This window comes from Melanerpes formicivorus, unplaced genomic scaffold, assembly GCF_026170545.1.
Source record: "Melanerpes formicivorus ecotype bairdi unplaced genomic scaffold, bMelFor1.0.p_v2 SCAF_9, whole genome shotgun sequence".
Taxonomy (NCBI): Eukaryota; Metazoa; Chordata; class Aves; order Piciformes; family Picidae; genus Melanerpes; species Melanerpes formicivorus.
Window position 1 is genome coordinate 14,881,992 of NW_027142361.1, and position 16,687 is coordinate 14,898,678.

A 16,687-nucleotide genomic window follows, 5' to 3' on the forward strand; every position below is an offset into this window, starting at 1 on the left:
ACCATGTTGAGTCTGTGGCATGATGAGGTGTGGATCCTTTGCCTTTGAACATCCAATTCAAAACTGGTAATCTGGGAGCTAAGAGAAGTTGTGATTCAGTTCCAATCACTTCAGAAGATGCTTTCACTCCTTCATAGGCAACTAAAATTTCTTTCTCTGTTGGAGTATAGTTAGCCTCTGAACCTCTGTAACCTCGACTCCAGAAACCAAGAGGTCGTCCACGTGTCTCACCTGGAGCTTTTTGCCACAAGCACCAGGTTGGACCATTGTCACTTGCAGCCGTGTACAAAATGTTCTTAATGTCTGGACCATCTCGGACAGGTCCCAGACCCATTGCTTGGATCACCTCTTGCTTTATCTGGTCAAAGGCTGCTTGTTGTTCAGGTCCCCAGTGGAAATGGTTTCTCTTTTGAGTCACATCATACAGAGGTTTCACAATCTGACTGTATCCAGGAATGTGCAGTCTCCAAAATCCCACTATCCCCAAGAAACGTAGGGTCTCTTGCTTGTTTGTGGGATTTGCCATGGTAGAGACTCTATTTACCACATCCACTGGAATGTGTCGGCGTCCATCCTGCCACTGCACTCCCAGAAACTGAATTTCTGTGGTAGGCCCTTTCACCTTGTCTTGCTTGATGGCAAAACCTGCATTCAGAAGAATGTCAATGATTTTGTTACCTTTCTCGAAGACTTCCTCAGCAGTTTTACCCCAGACGATGATGTCATCGATGAACTGGATGTGTTCTGGAGCACCTCCTTTCTCCAGAGCATCGTGGATCACTGCATGACAGATGCTTGAGCTGTGGATCCAGCCCATTGGCAGTCTGTTGAAAGTGTACTGGATTCCTCTCCAGGTGAAAGCAAACTGAGGCCTGCATTCCTCTGCTATGGGAATAGAGAAAAATGCATTAGCAATGTCTATGGTAGCATACCATTTGGCCTCTTTGGATTCCAGCTCATACTGTAGCTCCATCATGTCTGGTACTGCTGCACTCATAGGTGGTGTCACTTCATTCAGGGCTCGGTAGTCTACCGTCAGACGCCAGTCTCCATTCTGCTTTCGCACAGGCCACACTGGACAGTTGAAAGGTGAATGAGTTTTGCTGATGACTTTCTGACTCTCCAACTGACGAATCAGATTCTGAATGGGCAACAAAGAGTCACGGTTGGTTCTGTATTGTCTGTGATGCACAGTCTGAGAAGCAACCGGCAATTTAATGTCCTGTATCTTATGTTGTCCCACAACTGCAGATTCATCAGAAAGCTCAGGTCTAGCAGACAGCTTCAATTTTTGTCCATCAATTTCTATAGAAGCTACTCCAAAAGCCCATTTGTAACCTCTAGGGTCTTTGAAACGCCCTTCTCTCAGAAAATCAATTCCCACTATACAAGGTGCGTCAGGTCCGGTCACAACTGTATGCTTCCTCCATTGTTTACCAGTTAAACTTATATTAACCTCTACCTTACTTAACTCTTGAGATCCACCAGTGACTCCCAGAATAGTTATAGACTCCGATCCCTGATAATTTGATGGTATTATGGTGCACTGAGCTCCTGTGTCAACCAAGGCCCTGTACTTCCGAAATTGTGAAGTGCCAGGCCACTGGATGTACACATCCCAATAGATTCTATTATCTCTGTTATCCCTCTCCTCCCCCTGGCGGGAGGCAGGGCACCCCTAGTTATGGGGAACATGCGCACATGTGCACTGCACATAGTTTGCAGGGTTATAACTTTGCATGTTATAACTGGAGCCACTGTTGGAGCCATAAGAGTCGTTCTGGGGAACTGTGGAAGTAACAGCTACCCTTCTGGTATTGCTACCTCGGGTTCTGCCACTTTGCAATTCCCTCAGTCTCCTGAAAAGATTAGAAGTTGGTTGGCCATCCCAGCGGTTCATGTTCTCACCAAACTGATCACGCAGTTATCCAAATAGTTCTACGTGATTGCCTTGGTGGTCTGTTTTGGAATGACCTGTTTTGGAATGACCTCCTTGGACGTGTATTCCTCACAGATGAGACTTGTACCCACCTGGAGGAAGAATTGAAATTATCCCTTTGTGCCATTTGGGATATGGAATTTCTAAATTCATCTTTTAACTTTCTTATGCAATTCTGAATATCACCAGACATAGTTTTAATGGCCGAAACCAAAGAACCACGTGTCATGCTATCCTCCAATTGTCTCATTTGATCACTGAATTGGCCAACCGTAGGAGAAGCTCCACCATAACTTCTTGACACAATTCTGCTTGCCAGAATGTTTGCATAATTAGAAGGAGCAAGTTTGATGATCTTTTTAGCAAGACCAATACCCACAGGAACGTCATCAGGATTCAGAGTTTCATGTTCACCATAGAGTATCTCTCTAACAGCAAATTCTCTCAAGCGCTTAATTCCCTCATCTATGGTAGTCCAGGGTTTAGGATTCCATGGGAGATCATCTCGGGAAGGGTATCTCAGGGCAACCGCCATTAAAAGGCGTATCCACAGATTAACCTTACCGAGAGCTTCGCCTAGATGTCTATCTATTCCATTGTCCCTTGAGAGAGTTCCTAACTGAGCTGCTGACTTGTCTCCAACTGTTAGAGCTGAAGCACCTGTATCATAACACCTACTAAGCCAAGCTAGAACTGGCTCCTTATCTGCCCTGGTGAAATCTTTACGGACATTTCGCAATTCCTCCCGTGGAGAAGAACATTCCAAAATATCATCTTCATCTTCATCTCCCTGAATTCTTTGCCCATATAATCCTGCTGTCATTCTCCTAAGGATCTCTTTAAGCTGAGAACCACCTTTGCCAGCTGCCTTCCTAACTTCATCTCTATCCTGCTTTGATCTCACTAGGTTAGCTAGATCTTTAAAACAAACCTTCTCTTCCTCCTGAGCAGGATCTTTTAGAGTAGAGGGCCCCTCACCAGGATCAGTCTCCACCTCTTCTTCTCCATCTTTGCCCCTTGCACCTCTAGTCTTTAAAGGAGGCACCTTAACTGGAGCTGTGTTCGAATTTACAGCCACCTTAATGGAAGCTGACAGGTCCTGAGATAAATCAGCTGCTGGGGCAGTGACTTCCGGTCCCACCGAGGGAGTGGGTGGAAGTGACGTTGCTCCGTTAATGGCCGACGGAGAAGAAGAATGAGAAGGAGTGGGAGAAGGAGTAGGCGCCATGTTGATACCAGCCGATGCCCTTGGCTGCTTGCCACAATCAGCAAAGTCATTTAGAGCTGCCTTACCAATTAACTTTTTAGCCTTCTTTTTAACTGACACGGGTTCTCCACAGTCCTCATCACTAGATGACTCTGGGACTGATCGAGAGCCACGGCGTTTTCTTTTTGATCTAGTTTTAATAACAAAACAAGCTCTGGACACCTTTCTCTCTCGCCGCAAAGAAATCAGGAGATACACGTTAATTATCACTGAGAGCAGGATTATACACATGAAATAAATCACCTTTGGATCCCAGGCATCACTTAAAGTTACTGTCTCCTCAGGCGGAATCTTAAAACCCTTTATCTCAATTGGGAGAGTGGTGGATGTAACATTCCTGTATCTCACTGGCCATAATAAATTAATACATTTTCCATACCATAATTTAACTCTATACATAACCCACATATAAATTGTCCGCACCAAATATTTGCCCAGGTAATCCAAAATCAAACCGAAACAATATCTGTAAACCAGAGCCCCAAAAATTGAAAAGAATAATCGCTCCACAAACCACAATACCTTCATGTTTGCTAATTCAGCTAGAAAACACTAAAGCAATCAAGTAATAAATTAAACTAATGATCTGCCCCACGTTGGGCGCCAATAAAAAAAATGTGGTGGGTGGATGGGTAAGGCCAAGAAGCCTCCTCCCTTCCCCCTTGTAAAGTAAAGGGAAAGAAAAATTGAAGGGAAAGGAAAAAAAAAACTCACAAGCTGAATTAGCAAAGCAGTGGAGCTATATTTACAAAGCAATGTAGGGTATGCAGGGGAATATTTACAAATTTACAATATCTACAATATATACAAAGATATACAACAGAGTAACACAGAAATGAGAGTAACCCCCCTCGGACAGAGAGGGGTTCCCCACCTCCGCTCTCCCCTCTCTTCCCCCCCTTTCCCCAGAATGGGATAGAAAGAGAAAGAAAAGAGAGGAAAAAAAAGTTAGAAGCAGTTTGTGTTAATTGGAAGGGAGTTAATACCGGCCGTTATCTGGTCTTCAAGGCCGAGGCCTTGGCAGAAAGCCCAGCACAGACAGAGATCTGCTGCACCGTGGAAAGGCGGAAGCAAGACTGAAGATAAAGTACTGGAAAAACCCAGTATACCCTCCTGCTGTCCCAGTTCAGAGGGTGCTTCCTCCCACTTTACCAATGAAATTAGTTTAGACTATTCTTTCCGTTTACCAATTTCCGTCCACCATATTCCCTTTCTTAAGGGGGCAACGTCAACCGGTCACAGACCAATTTAAGTGCGATGTGATACCTGCTGTTGAAAGAACAAAGCAGAATTTAGAGGAAAATCTTTGGTTTTGATTTCTCTAATGCACCTGTAGCTACTGTCTAATGGGTTCATATGATTGATGGAGTGTGCCTGCAGGGTTTTGATTTCATGATGAGGGTTACTTAAAAATAAAATAACCTCAGTGCTGAAAATAGTTGCCTATTGATTAATAAAGTGGATGTATTTGAACATAATGCCATGTGTATTTCGAGGTAACTTGTGAATGTGAACTGCTACAGAATTTTTAGATAATGGTCACAGTGTGTACTCACCAAGCTTACATAATTACACCTACTAACCTGTTTTTGAAATGGGAAAGCTTTATTTAAAAGTTGTAGAAGGTGTCTAATATTTATGGTGATCTTCCACCTGGGTTTTAATTTTATTGTTAAAAAAAGGACTTTCAAGTATATGAGAAAGTCAGGTGGAATTTGAAGTCTCAGTTGCTTTAAGTCATCATTATAGCTGAAAGTTTGGTATTTTTTATTGCCATCTCCCAAATTTATGTATCTGAAAGATGGAGATGGAAATTTGTCTATCTTCTGTATTAATTGCTTCCTTTTCTGTTTTCCAACACTGTGTGTAGAATCAGTTTTGTTTCTTGCTGCTGTATGGGTCTTGCAAAAATATGTGTACCAGCAGCACCGAGAGAACATTGGAGAATAAAGACAGAAACAAGGCAGACCAGTTCTGGATCTTGGTGCTGCTGAAAGACCAATACAAAAACAGAGTATAAAAAAGTGCAAGTGGTGTAAGACCTGGCTGGGAGGAGATGATCTGCTTTAAAAAGTTAATTGAGAAAAATGTAATTAAAGCATTGATTAATTAGTTTCTATAAACACTTTGTTGCAAAACCATGAACTCCTATGTGGCAGTATGTCAGTGCAATACGTTTTCCTATAGTGACTGTAATTCTCTTAAAGAGCTTTATCCCTGGAATTGTTTTATGTTTTTTGAGAGATGGAGCTGTGGTGCTACAAAATACAGTGGCATAATAATATTGCTTGCTGAGAGAGTTGGCAAAATCAGGAATATGATTTCCAGCTCTGGGGGAAAATGCCAAACCATTAGTACTGCAAAAGCCACAGAGGTATTAAGTCTCTCAGTATTTTGTAATTACCAGATCAGCGTTTCTCATTAATGACGATTAAGGAATTATAGGTGGCCACCTGTAGATACTCAGGAAGCTAAGCTAAATTAAAATCTGAATACTTTTTGCTACTATTTTGGTTATATTGGAAAAATTATGGAAGTAAAATTGTCTGAAACATTTTCTTGATAGTAGAAGTTCACATTTTTCTGAGTTCCCAGTTTAGTTCTTTAGCAAGAAGTTTAATCTCTTCCATAATCTACTCATGAAACACTTCCCTTCATACTGCTCATTTTTTCAGTCTTTAAAAGTTTAGTCTGTGATGTTCATCCAGTATAACAAAATTACATTGCTATTAAAAAAAAATATATCTTCATGTGGAGATACTAAGGTAAGAAAGGAGACGGCTACCCTGTACAGTATGTACATGTATTTTTTAAACAATATTATGGAAAAGCAGAGTGATGACAAACTGCAGTCCTGGGCTGAAAATGCTCTGTGTTGCATTATATAGTGAATGTGTAGATAATTTTAACCTCGATGTTGAGTTAATTTCTTACTGTATTTCAACATTACCTCTGCATAATTTCTTGGTACACAACATTGCTGCTGGATTATGACCTAACACTTTTTGGCAGATGCTTTGTGGACCTTGACAATTAAGTGTTGCTGTATGCTTTTATTTTGAGGCATGTTTGAAAGATACATATCACAGCGATGCTCATTCATGGAAAATGTTTTTGTTTTTGTGTGTACTAGGGTACTGTGGAGCTGACATAAAAGCACTTTGCACTGAGGCTGCTTTGATTGCCCTGAGACGACGCTATCCCCAGATTTATGTGAGCAGTCAGAAATTACAGCTTGATGTTTCTTCAGTAGTTCTCAGCGCGCAGGACTTTTATCATGCAATGCAGAATATTGTGCCTGCTTCCCAACGTGCCGTGACATCTTCAGGTCATGCATTGTCCCCTGTGATCAGACCACTGTTGGAACGTACCTTCACTAACCTTCTTGAGGTTTTACACAAAGTGTTTCCTCATGCTGAGTTTAGCCAGGGTGACAAAAGTGAAGGTATGTTGTTTGTTTTTTGTTATTGTGTGGGGTGGTTTTTTTTGTTTTTCTTTGCAAATGCAGTTTCAGTTTGGAAATATTTCAAATAGGGGTTTTTTTGTATTACTAGCCTGATGTGGATTTGGTTTGATATTGTTAGTGCATAAAACCAACTTGCTTGGATGGTGTGTAATTATTTTTACTGGTTCCAACTTGCTGTGGAGTTTAGTAGACTGAAATATATATAGGTTCCTATATATAGATGAAGATGCCATAGATATGAGTGCTACCTGAAGAAGGGACAATCCCCAAGTAGTTTACAGTTTAGGTACAAGAAATAGTGGGATGTAATGACATGGCAGAACAAAAGGAAATAGTGAGATAGCATTGCTCAGTGTGTTAGGACCTGAAATTGGTGCTCCTGCCCTGTGTGTCAATTAGTTGTTCTCAACCCTTTGCTCGTTGACAGTTGAGAAGCAGGATGCAAAGGAATGCTGTGGGGACCTCACAGCTCAGCAGGTGATACTGTACTTAGCCAAGATTCCAGAGCCTGGTTATCTGCTGCTTAAGGAGGAAGTCATGAGGCTTCCATTAAACAGTCCTGAAGCACTCCTGATACTGTTGATTCTGCTGGCTTAGCAAGTGAAGAAGCATTTGCTGTTTTGTCAAGTTAGCTTTTTGCCAAATTGGTGAGTAAAGTCACCCCACAGAGGGGTCAGATGTACGCCAGAACTCTGCTGCAGTGGGAGCAATATGAGTGCATTGAGGAAGCAGGGAATTAGAAGGCATGTGACTGACTTGTTTTGACTGGCAGGGAGTCAGTAGGTTCTGTGTGTTTTCACCCAGCTCTTCTCTGAGACATACTTCAATAATTACCCTGGTTGTTTCTTTGAAGTTAAATGTTGAACAAGATATCTTGGTTTTGATACCTATTTACTCTGACATGCTATTTTCTACTGCTCTTACTGGCCCTAATGGTATTCATGGTTGTGTGTGAGTAATTTGAAAATAGTCCAGGAATAAAGCAGATGATGACTTTCAAGTCAGGACTTTTCATTCCTATTCTAGAGCATGCTTTCAGACTGCAGCCCAGGCGGCTTAAACTGATTGTGGTGCTGGCTATGGCAGTTCCTCCAGCCCAGCTGTGCATTTTTGCTCTATCCCTTCCACTTACTCTAGTACTTCAGGTCCTTTCTGAAACTGTTTCAGCCAGCAATCTCGTCCAAAAGGTATGTCATCTTGTTGGGTTAGTTTTCTGATGACTGTGGGGTAACTGGAGGTTTTAACAAGTGTTGGAGTTGCTCCCAAGCCCCATTCTGTGCCATGGGGTGGTGGGTAGGGGGAAGTGAACTGACTTGCAGCTGCAGTTAGATCATATTAGGAGCCTTTGATCATATTAGGCTTTCTTAACCAAAGCTGTTTCAGATATTTTAAGTTTCTCTGTATACTGTTAACCTGTACATAAACCCAACTAAGAGACTTTTTTTGAAGAAAGAAGTGTTCCTGTCATTATTGTGGAGTCTTAGTTGAGAAAATCTTCTTGATATTCCTATTAATTTTAAAATTTTTTTATTCCTCGTTACCGCTAGTAACGAGTTTGGAAACATTTATTGATAGTTTTATTAGATAATGTATTGCTATGGCTACTTTAAAATGTTTGTAGATAATACATTTTGAATATACATGAACTAAGGTTTCTCTACTAAACATTTCCTCTGTATGTAATTTTTTCATCTAACCCCTTTAAACCGAAGAAAATATTGAATAGTAGGGTTAATCTGTGTTAAGCCCAGCAAAATCGATTTTCACATACAATGTTTTTAAATGTAAATGCATGTTACACACTAGGGCTTCAGTTTTTCTCGACTCAGAGCCAGGTGTATAGCAGATGCCTGGGATTGGTTTTTCAGTCTGCAAGTCTTTTTCTGCATGTTTTTGCAGTTCACTAGCGATTCCTGCTCCTTGTAATTCTGAGAGTCAGATGTTAAGCAAAGGATGTCACAGACTTGATGCTTGGGATTAAAAGATAGGCTGCCCTTTTGAATAGTTATCTATTTTAGGAGGCAAAAGCTTTGTCTAGTGCATGAGCATAGGATTTACTGTGGTCTGCATTTGGTACAGCAAAAACTTTGCCTCTTTAGAGACTGGAGTGAGTCAAGAGTTAGGAGGCTTATGTCTAGTTGATTTGAAGGTCTCTCTTCTTGCCCTGAGGTAAATGTTAAGCAAGTTATGAACTGTTTCTTTTTTGGTTACAGCCTAGCTTTTGGCTGCTGACCGAGGTCTGCCTTTTTTATCATTTTGCCCTCTGAGGTATGTGATTTCATTGTCTTGTTGAGGGATGTGGCACATCCTCATCCCATACTAGCAGAATGTTATTTCTGCCCTGTTGTAGTTTGGGCTGGGTGTCCTCTGCTACAGGGGTGTTTCCTGTGTCCAGAAGTCCAGCCCAGTGGGTGGACACAGGAAATTAGGTTATTTCCTACCATGATCCCTTGCACCACTATAAGTTTCACGGCGGGGTCTGGCACTTCCTCTTTCCTTCCTCTCTGCCACCTGGTAACTGGGGGAGAGATCTCCTGGCCATGGGCCTGGTTAGGCCCAAGGCCACAGGGGGATGGGCAGTCTCAGATCTGGCCAGCTGAGACTAGCCTAGCAGTGGAGGGGGGAAGGAGGAGCCCTGGGGGTTTGGGTGCACCCTCAGGTGGGGATGGGATCTCTCTGGGTCTGTTTTGGGGTTCTTTTTTGTCACTGTTTCTAGCTCTCTGCATGCACTCACTGTTCTCTATTTAAACTTTCCATCACTTTTGCAATCTGTTTGTCTGAGTCGTTATTTCTGCGCGTGGTGGGGAGGGGGTCTGCCTAATTTCCTGTGTCCACCCACTGGGCTGGACTTCTGGACACAGGAAACACCCCTGTAGCAGAGGACACCCAGCCCAAACTACGACATGCCCAGACTAGGCATACATACAACTTACTAAGGGAACCTTAGTTGTCTCTTCAGTTTTTACTGTGACCACCTGTGAGAAACAAACTCACTGCTGAAATTTATAACCAGTTTATTATAAAATAAAGGCAACACAGCGCTGGGTGCATAGCGAGTTTGCTAGAGGCACACCCTAACAACACGAGGTGAACTTATATAGACGGCAAACATACATATTAATATATTAAAACATACCTATTCATATATTCCCCAACACGCTCCCACCCCTCTCCATCAGGACTGAGACAAAACCTGTACTTTTGACCTGGCCAGTCTTTAGACCTGTTGGCGCCTCACCTTTCTTTCCCAATACCCCACACAATACAGACCATCAGCCCAACAATCCAGCCCAATGATCGAGCCCCACGGTCCCCAGTAATTCCCCTTGCGAAAGCCAAATATTATAACCAATTTCTCACAATCCCTTCCCTTCTTTCTACTACATTAGGCTTGAGCCATAATAACCTGACTTGGCAACAATTCTACAACAATCAAAAGGATTCCAAATTTCAACTTCCTGGTAAAGGAATGGGGTAACAACTGATGTTTCTTGCCTGAAAATATTTCCCCTTTTACTTTAATAGGTACCATATACCAATATTTGGGTGAATTAGGAGTCCGGTTTGACTTGCAACTCCACTCACATGGCCTATGGGGTTGCTGCCCACAGCCATGGTTCTAGATCTTCTTCGTGGCAATTACAGAGGTCTACCCGGCCTTGCCTCCTTCAATCCCACCAATGCTCTGCTCGGACCATGTCTCCTTCCCTTGTCCAGGGAGTTTGTACCAATTTCGAACCCCGACCTGTTTCTAGTTTGTGATGTTTTCAGGCAAGGACCATTACCACTCCTATTAGAATAGAATAGAATAAACCAGGTTGGAAGAGACCTTCAAGATCATCACGTCCAACCTATCACCCAACACCGCCTAATCAACTAACCCATGTAACCAAGCACCCTGTCAAGTCTCCTCCTGAACACCTCCAGTGACGGCGACTCCACCACCTCCCCGGGCAGTCCATTCCAATGGGCAATCACTCTCTCTGTGTAAAACTTCCTCCTGACCTCCAGCCTGAACCTCCCCTGGCGCAGCCTGAGACTGTGTCCTCTTGTTCTGGTGCTGGCTGCCTGGGAGAAGAGACCAACCTCTGCCTGTTTACAACCCCCCTTCAGGTAGTTGTAGAGAGTACAATACTGGAACTCAAATCATGACCATCTTTATGTCCTCCATTTGGGGTACCACAGACCATTCAGTGGATGGATCCACCAGTCCTTTCTATATTGCAGTCTCTGTGGTCCCACTAGCCGAACACAGTTTTTGGTACTTTAACACAAAGAACACAGATGAATCCGCTGTCCTAATCACTTCAAATTATAACTACATAGATCAATGTTACAATTGTTCCAACAAGCCAATTTACATTTGATAACCCACAGGAAACCTAATTATATAACTACAATAGCATAAGTTTTAGTAGGCCTGATTACTAGTTCAACCTGTTTACCATTACTGTTACACTTTACCCATCCCCAATTGACATCAAGTCCCAGGATGTTTTGTACACAGCATGAAATCCTTGATATTTTCTTGCAATGCAGATTCAGATGTTTCAAAAGGTGGGTTTGTCTCGCTAGTTCCAGAGCCTTCAGACCGAGGTGTTCCTGAAGTGGTCCTTTTACTCACGAAGCATGTGTCCACCCTTGTTTTGCAGTACGGACAGCTGGATCTGTTGTTACCAAACCGAGAAAAGATCCTTCCCGGGGCAAAATTAGTGACTCTCCTTTCCAAGTTATTAACACTTTACCTCCAGCTTCAATCCCATATACATCAGGAATCCCAAAGGTGGGATCTGAGACCAGAACAAAACAAAAAGCTGCTTTCTGGGCCTCCTCTACTAATAAAGGCTGCTGATAAGCAAATTGGCCCTCACCTACTTACAGAATCTAATAACTTGGAACAATGCCCTACAGGATTTTTACTTCCAGTCCAGTCCTGGGTCAACACCCCCTATAGATGTCATCTTCTGGACTCCATTTAATATTACTATTGAGGGCTAATTTATCATATAAGAATTTTATCTTTTTTTTTTTCCTCTCTATCCATAATCATCAGTACCCTTATAGCAGTTACCAACATTCTAGCTTTTGCCTTCTGTTTCTCTTCATCCCTCCTTACAAACACCTTCTGAGCTTCACCTAGTAATTCCTCTAAACCTCTGTCTTGCCAATCCTCGATCTTTTCCAATTTCTAATATCTACCTATGGTTTTGCCACAAACTGCATCCTGAGAAGTATCACCCCAGCTGCAGAACTGGGATCTATTCCAGATTAGAGCTGCAAACTTCTCTTTAATCTTACCATCCACTCCATAGGAGGCTTCCTCTGATGCTCACTCTAGGCTTTTTCAAAATTTCTGGGCACAGCTTCTTCAATTCCTTGTCCCATGTTCTGTCTCCCTTGGAGCTGTTGATGGTCCCACTGAGGATCTTGATTAGGCCACTTCTGATTTCTTGGTGCCCCCCCCCACTCTGACTTTACCTCTCCCATATTTGCCTTTTCCTTGTCTTTGTCCTTAAATATGGGAACAGGGGTAGGGCATGAAGCCCTAATCCAAACAGCAGCATATTCAGCTTCTTCCCTACTAAAACACTTTTTCAAAGCTTGGCAAATCCAATCATCAAAAGATAAACCATTTTTTCTTTGATTTCTCTTTTCTCAACTCATCATCCCAATACTATAATATGATCCCTAACGCGCTCTCTGAGATGGGAATGGGAGGGACTTCTGATGACTTGCTTTTGTCCCATTCTCCTGATCACTAATCACTGCCCGGGGGTCAAAACCGAGCAGCGGCAGTTGAAGCGCCAGCTCCGAGCCACTAGCCCGCTCCCTGCGAACGACCGACCCCCCTTCACTGTGCCGATCTCCTGCAAAGTCAAACGGCAAAAAAAAAAAAAACACCTCACCCGACGCAGCCCAGGTTCCTGCCCTCCTGCGGAAGCCTGAAACCACGGAAAAAAACCTTCCCGAAGCAGGTCCCTCAAACCGAGCCCCCCCCCCCCCCCCCAGAAACCGGGACGTCATACCCGCGAGCGTGACCGCGACACGGGCCCCCACGGCCCAGGCCCCTCCAGAAACCAGACCGCAGGATACCAAAACCCCGAAACCGGGTCCCTCACCACCAGGACGCAGCGCTGGTCGCCCGATCCCTACGGACGACCAGTCTGCACAGCCCCTAGACTGTAGAAACAACGCTGCCCCTTCACAGCCCGAATTCTCCAGGGCTGTGAAGACCACCTGACTACCATCCAGAATCCTGGAATCCCCACCCACAGTGAAATTCCGGCACCCCGTAGCCAGGACCCCTACCCAGGCAAAACTCACCGAACAGCCTGGATCCTATGCATCCTGCTTGACACGAATTATTACTCCATACATCGCACCCACCAATTCTTCAGAAAAAAAACCCAACTGACTATCCACCATCCCAACAATCCTTGCCTTGGGGCTTGAAGAGACACAATCTTCCTTCCAACCCCAATTGCCCCTTCTCCCGAGATCAACAAGTTATCTCTTCTGACCATCATCTGCCCCTCTTCCAGAACTACCCTTATGTCCAACTGAACTATCTCTCCCTAGTAAAGTTACGTCTTGCACTTGGTACTACACTAAGATATACCCTAGCCCAATTCTAGCTTCAATCTCCAATTTAACATCCTTAGCTACCGGGACTTTAAACCTTTCCCCTTTTGCCCCTAAAACTCGCTCTCCACACCCCCTCCAGGAACCTTGGTAACAGAAGTACCCTTAAGCTTCCTTCTCCGACCTGAGCCTGGCCACCTCCTGGGCCTGATCCTTTACCAGTCCCTGGTGGGCACGGCTCAGCCACTGCAGCTCTTCCAGGAACAGCTCCTGCTCTGCCCGCTGCACTACCGCAGATGCTGGTGCAAACACTGGCTTGCAGCTCCGGCTGCTCTACGCGCAGCTCCTACCCTAATGGCCCCGACTCCAGGCCTGCCCAGAGCCGATCCAACTAAGCTTAAAAAAAAACCCTTAAGATCTCTCTTCTCCTTGGGCACTCTCGTTTCAAATGCCCAACCTTCCCACAATCTATTTTTCTCTCTAGGCCCTTCCTCCATTACCCTTTTTGCCTTATCCTTATCCTGCGTATTGTGCCTCCAACACGCAACCCCAGAGGACTGTCCGGGGGTATATCCCTGGGTACCCTTGTTGCTCCCATCTTTCCCGAGGCTGGTCTACACCTGACCCTTGCCCCATTTCCCGAGGTCCACGCTTTCCATCACCAACTGCTTTGTCCCGTCACTGGCTGAGTCCCTCGTGGGATATTGGAAATGCAGTTAGAAGGACTCCGCACTCGCTTCGTCAATCTGGACTGTCCAGCCCACGTCTCACGCACGCGCACACTCTCACTGACCTCAATACCCACCCAACCAGACAATACTTACAGTCCTTTTCATGCCCGGGTCTTTGTGCACAAGAATTACAGGCTAGTTCTGGGAGCTCCTTCCCTTGCCTTTATCTTATAACATTGGCTGCATCTACCCATGTTCCGAGAGGCTTCCAGGGTCCTCCTTCCAGGCTGCCAAAATCGGCAGGGCGCCCCCCCCCCCCCCCCCCCTTCTGAAGGGCCCTGAAAGCCGTTGCAGACAGGGTAATCACGTACGGGTCACCAAATTGTGAGAAACGAACTCACTGCTGAGATTTATAACCAGTTTATTATAAAATAAAGGCAACACAGCGCTGGGCGCATAGCAAGTTTGCTAGAGGCACACCCTAACAACACGAGGTGAACTTATACAGACGGCATACATACATATTAATATATTAAAACATACCTATTCATATATTCCCCAACACGCTTCCACCCCTCTCCATCAGGACTGAGACAAAACCTGCACTTTTGACCTGGCCAGTCTTTAGACCTGTTGGTGCCTCACCTTTCTTTCCCAATACCCCACACAATACAGACCATCAGCCCAACAATCCAGCCCAATGATCGAGCCCCACGGTCCCCAGTAATTCCCCTTGCGAAAGCCAAATATTATAACCAGTTTCTCACACACCTATCTAGATTCATAGCTGTTAGATGTTGTCTGCATTCACACAGCCTCAAAGTTCATTCCTTTGTCCTGTGGTGGTGATTTGATCAGTATAGCAGGATTTGTGTTATGACTTCATGTTAATCAGGCAAATAATGCAGTGGGCCATTGTTGTGGTCTATAAAAGGTTATATTAATGTTCAATAAGCAGAGCGATTAATAAAAAAATTTAATAATTAATCACAAAAATCCTGAATAAAACACTAATCAAAACCTATTTACAGATTCAAGGGGTTCGGTTGTGGAACAGATACCTCACCAGCAGGAACAAGTAACAATTTAAACAATATGTACAAAAATCTAGAAACAACAAACAGCACTTTAAACTGTAAAGAAAAGCAACCTCGGCAATGAAGCTGGTGATTGCCCGCAACGGGGGGGGGCAACTCTGGGGGCACCTGGGGGTGCTGGTTGATGGTAGGCTGAACATGAGCCTGCAGTGTGCCCAGGCAGCCAAGAGGGCCAATGGCATCCTGGCCTGCATCAAGAACACTGTGGCCAGCAGGAGCAGGGAGATCATTCTGCCCCTGTACACTGCACTGGTTAGGCCACACCTCGAGTACTGTGTCCAGTTCTGGGCCCCTCAGTTTAGGAAGGATGTTGACTTGCTGGAACGAGTCCAGAGAAGAGCAACAAAGTTGGTGAGGGGTTTGGAACACAAGCCCTATGAGGAGAGGCTGAGGGAGCTGGGGCTGCTTAGCCTGGAGAAGAGGAGACTCAGGGGTGACCTTATCACTCTCTACAACTACCTGAAGGGAGGTTGTAGACAGGCGGATGATGGTCTCTTCTCCCAGGCACCCAGTACCAGAACAAGAGGACACAGTCTCAGGCTGCGCCAGGGGAGGTTCAGGTTGGATGTTAGGAAGAAGTTCTATACAGAAAGAGTGATTGCGCTATGGAATGGGTTGCCCGGGGAGGTGGTGGAGTCGCCGTCATTGAAGGTGTTCAGAAGGAGACTTGATGGAGTGCTTGGTGCCATGGGTTAGCTGTTTGGGTGGGTTGGATTGGTTGATGGGTTGGACACGATGATCTTGAAGGTCTCTTCCAACCTGGTTTGGTTTATTCTAATAAAGGTTTATTCTAGAATTCCCTAAGGCAACAGACCTTCAATAGATGCTTATAAAAATCAGGTATTGTAATTACTCACTGATCCTGATACCTTGTGGCACACGTTAAGATCTAGACAAACCAAAATGGCGCCAACCACGTGGAAGCTGCAGGAGCACCGTTTCACTTTCTGTTGGTGTCTGCAGCTTATTACTGAGGCAGGATTTGTTCCAAAAGGATTTGTAGCTGAAAGCTTTGTAAAGAGGAGGTTTCTCAGCTGTAATCCTTTTGTAGCAGCGCTCGCTCTTTTCTCCAGTCAAACAAAACTGTCCCGGGGACTCAGCTCCTCTGGGGTTTCGCCTCTCGGCCCGGCAAGACACGTGTCTTTCCTCTGGGCTTTACAACGCTGAAAATAGCGAGGGGTCCGTGCTGTCTTGTCTGGGTAAACTGAGACACAGTTCAGCTTCCAAGCGAAGCTTGTGGTTCTTTCCAGAGCGTGGACAATTGCAAGACGACACTCTGGCTCTTTGGGCTGATACTTATAGATTTCCCGAGGCAATAATGGCCAGTAGCAACACAGATCTAAGGATAAAACCCTGATATTGCAACCTATAGAAAGCCTTCTTTCCAAACGTGGCCAAAAGCGCGTCCACCTGGCTCATTCTAGCTCTGAAACATGTTCAGGCAAGCCTAAAGAACCAGGTCATAGTTTCATTCATAGTTTCATTCAGGGTTGGAAGGGACCACAAGGATCATCTAGTTCCAACCCCCCTGCCATGGGCAGGGACACCCCACACTAGATCAGGCTGGACAGAGCCTCATCCAGCCTGCTCTTAAACACCCCCAGGGACGGGGCCTCGACCACCTCCCTGGACAACCCATTCCAGGGTTTCACCACTCTCATGGTG

General features: G+C 44.7%; 1 protein-coding gene across 3 annotated transcripts in view; it reads left to right on the top strand.

Moving 5' to 3' along the window:
* The window catches only part of ATAD2B (ATPase family AAA domain containing 2B), a 111,690-nt gene that overhangs the window by 41,190 nt on the left and 53,813 nt on the right, over positions 1–16,687 (top strand). For all 3 annotated transcript variants that reach the window (XM_068143142.1, XM_068143143.1, XM_068143144.1), the window contains one exon: positions 6,340–6,651. In XM_068143142.1, coding sequence (XP_067999243.1) covers positions 6,340–6,651 — 312 coding nt within the window. The remainder of the gene's footprint in view (positions 1–6,339; positions 6,652–16,687) is intronic.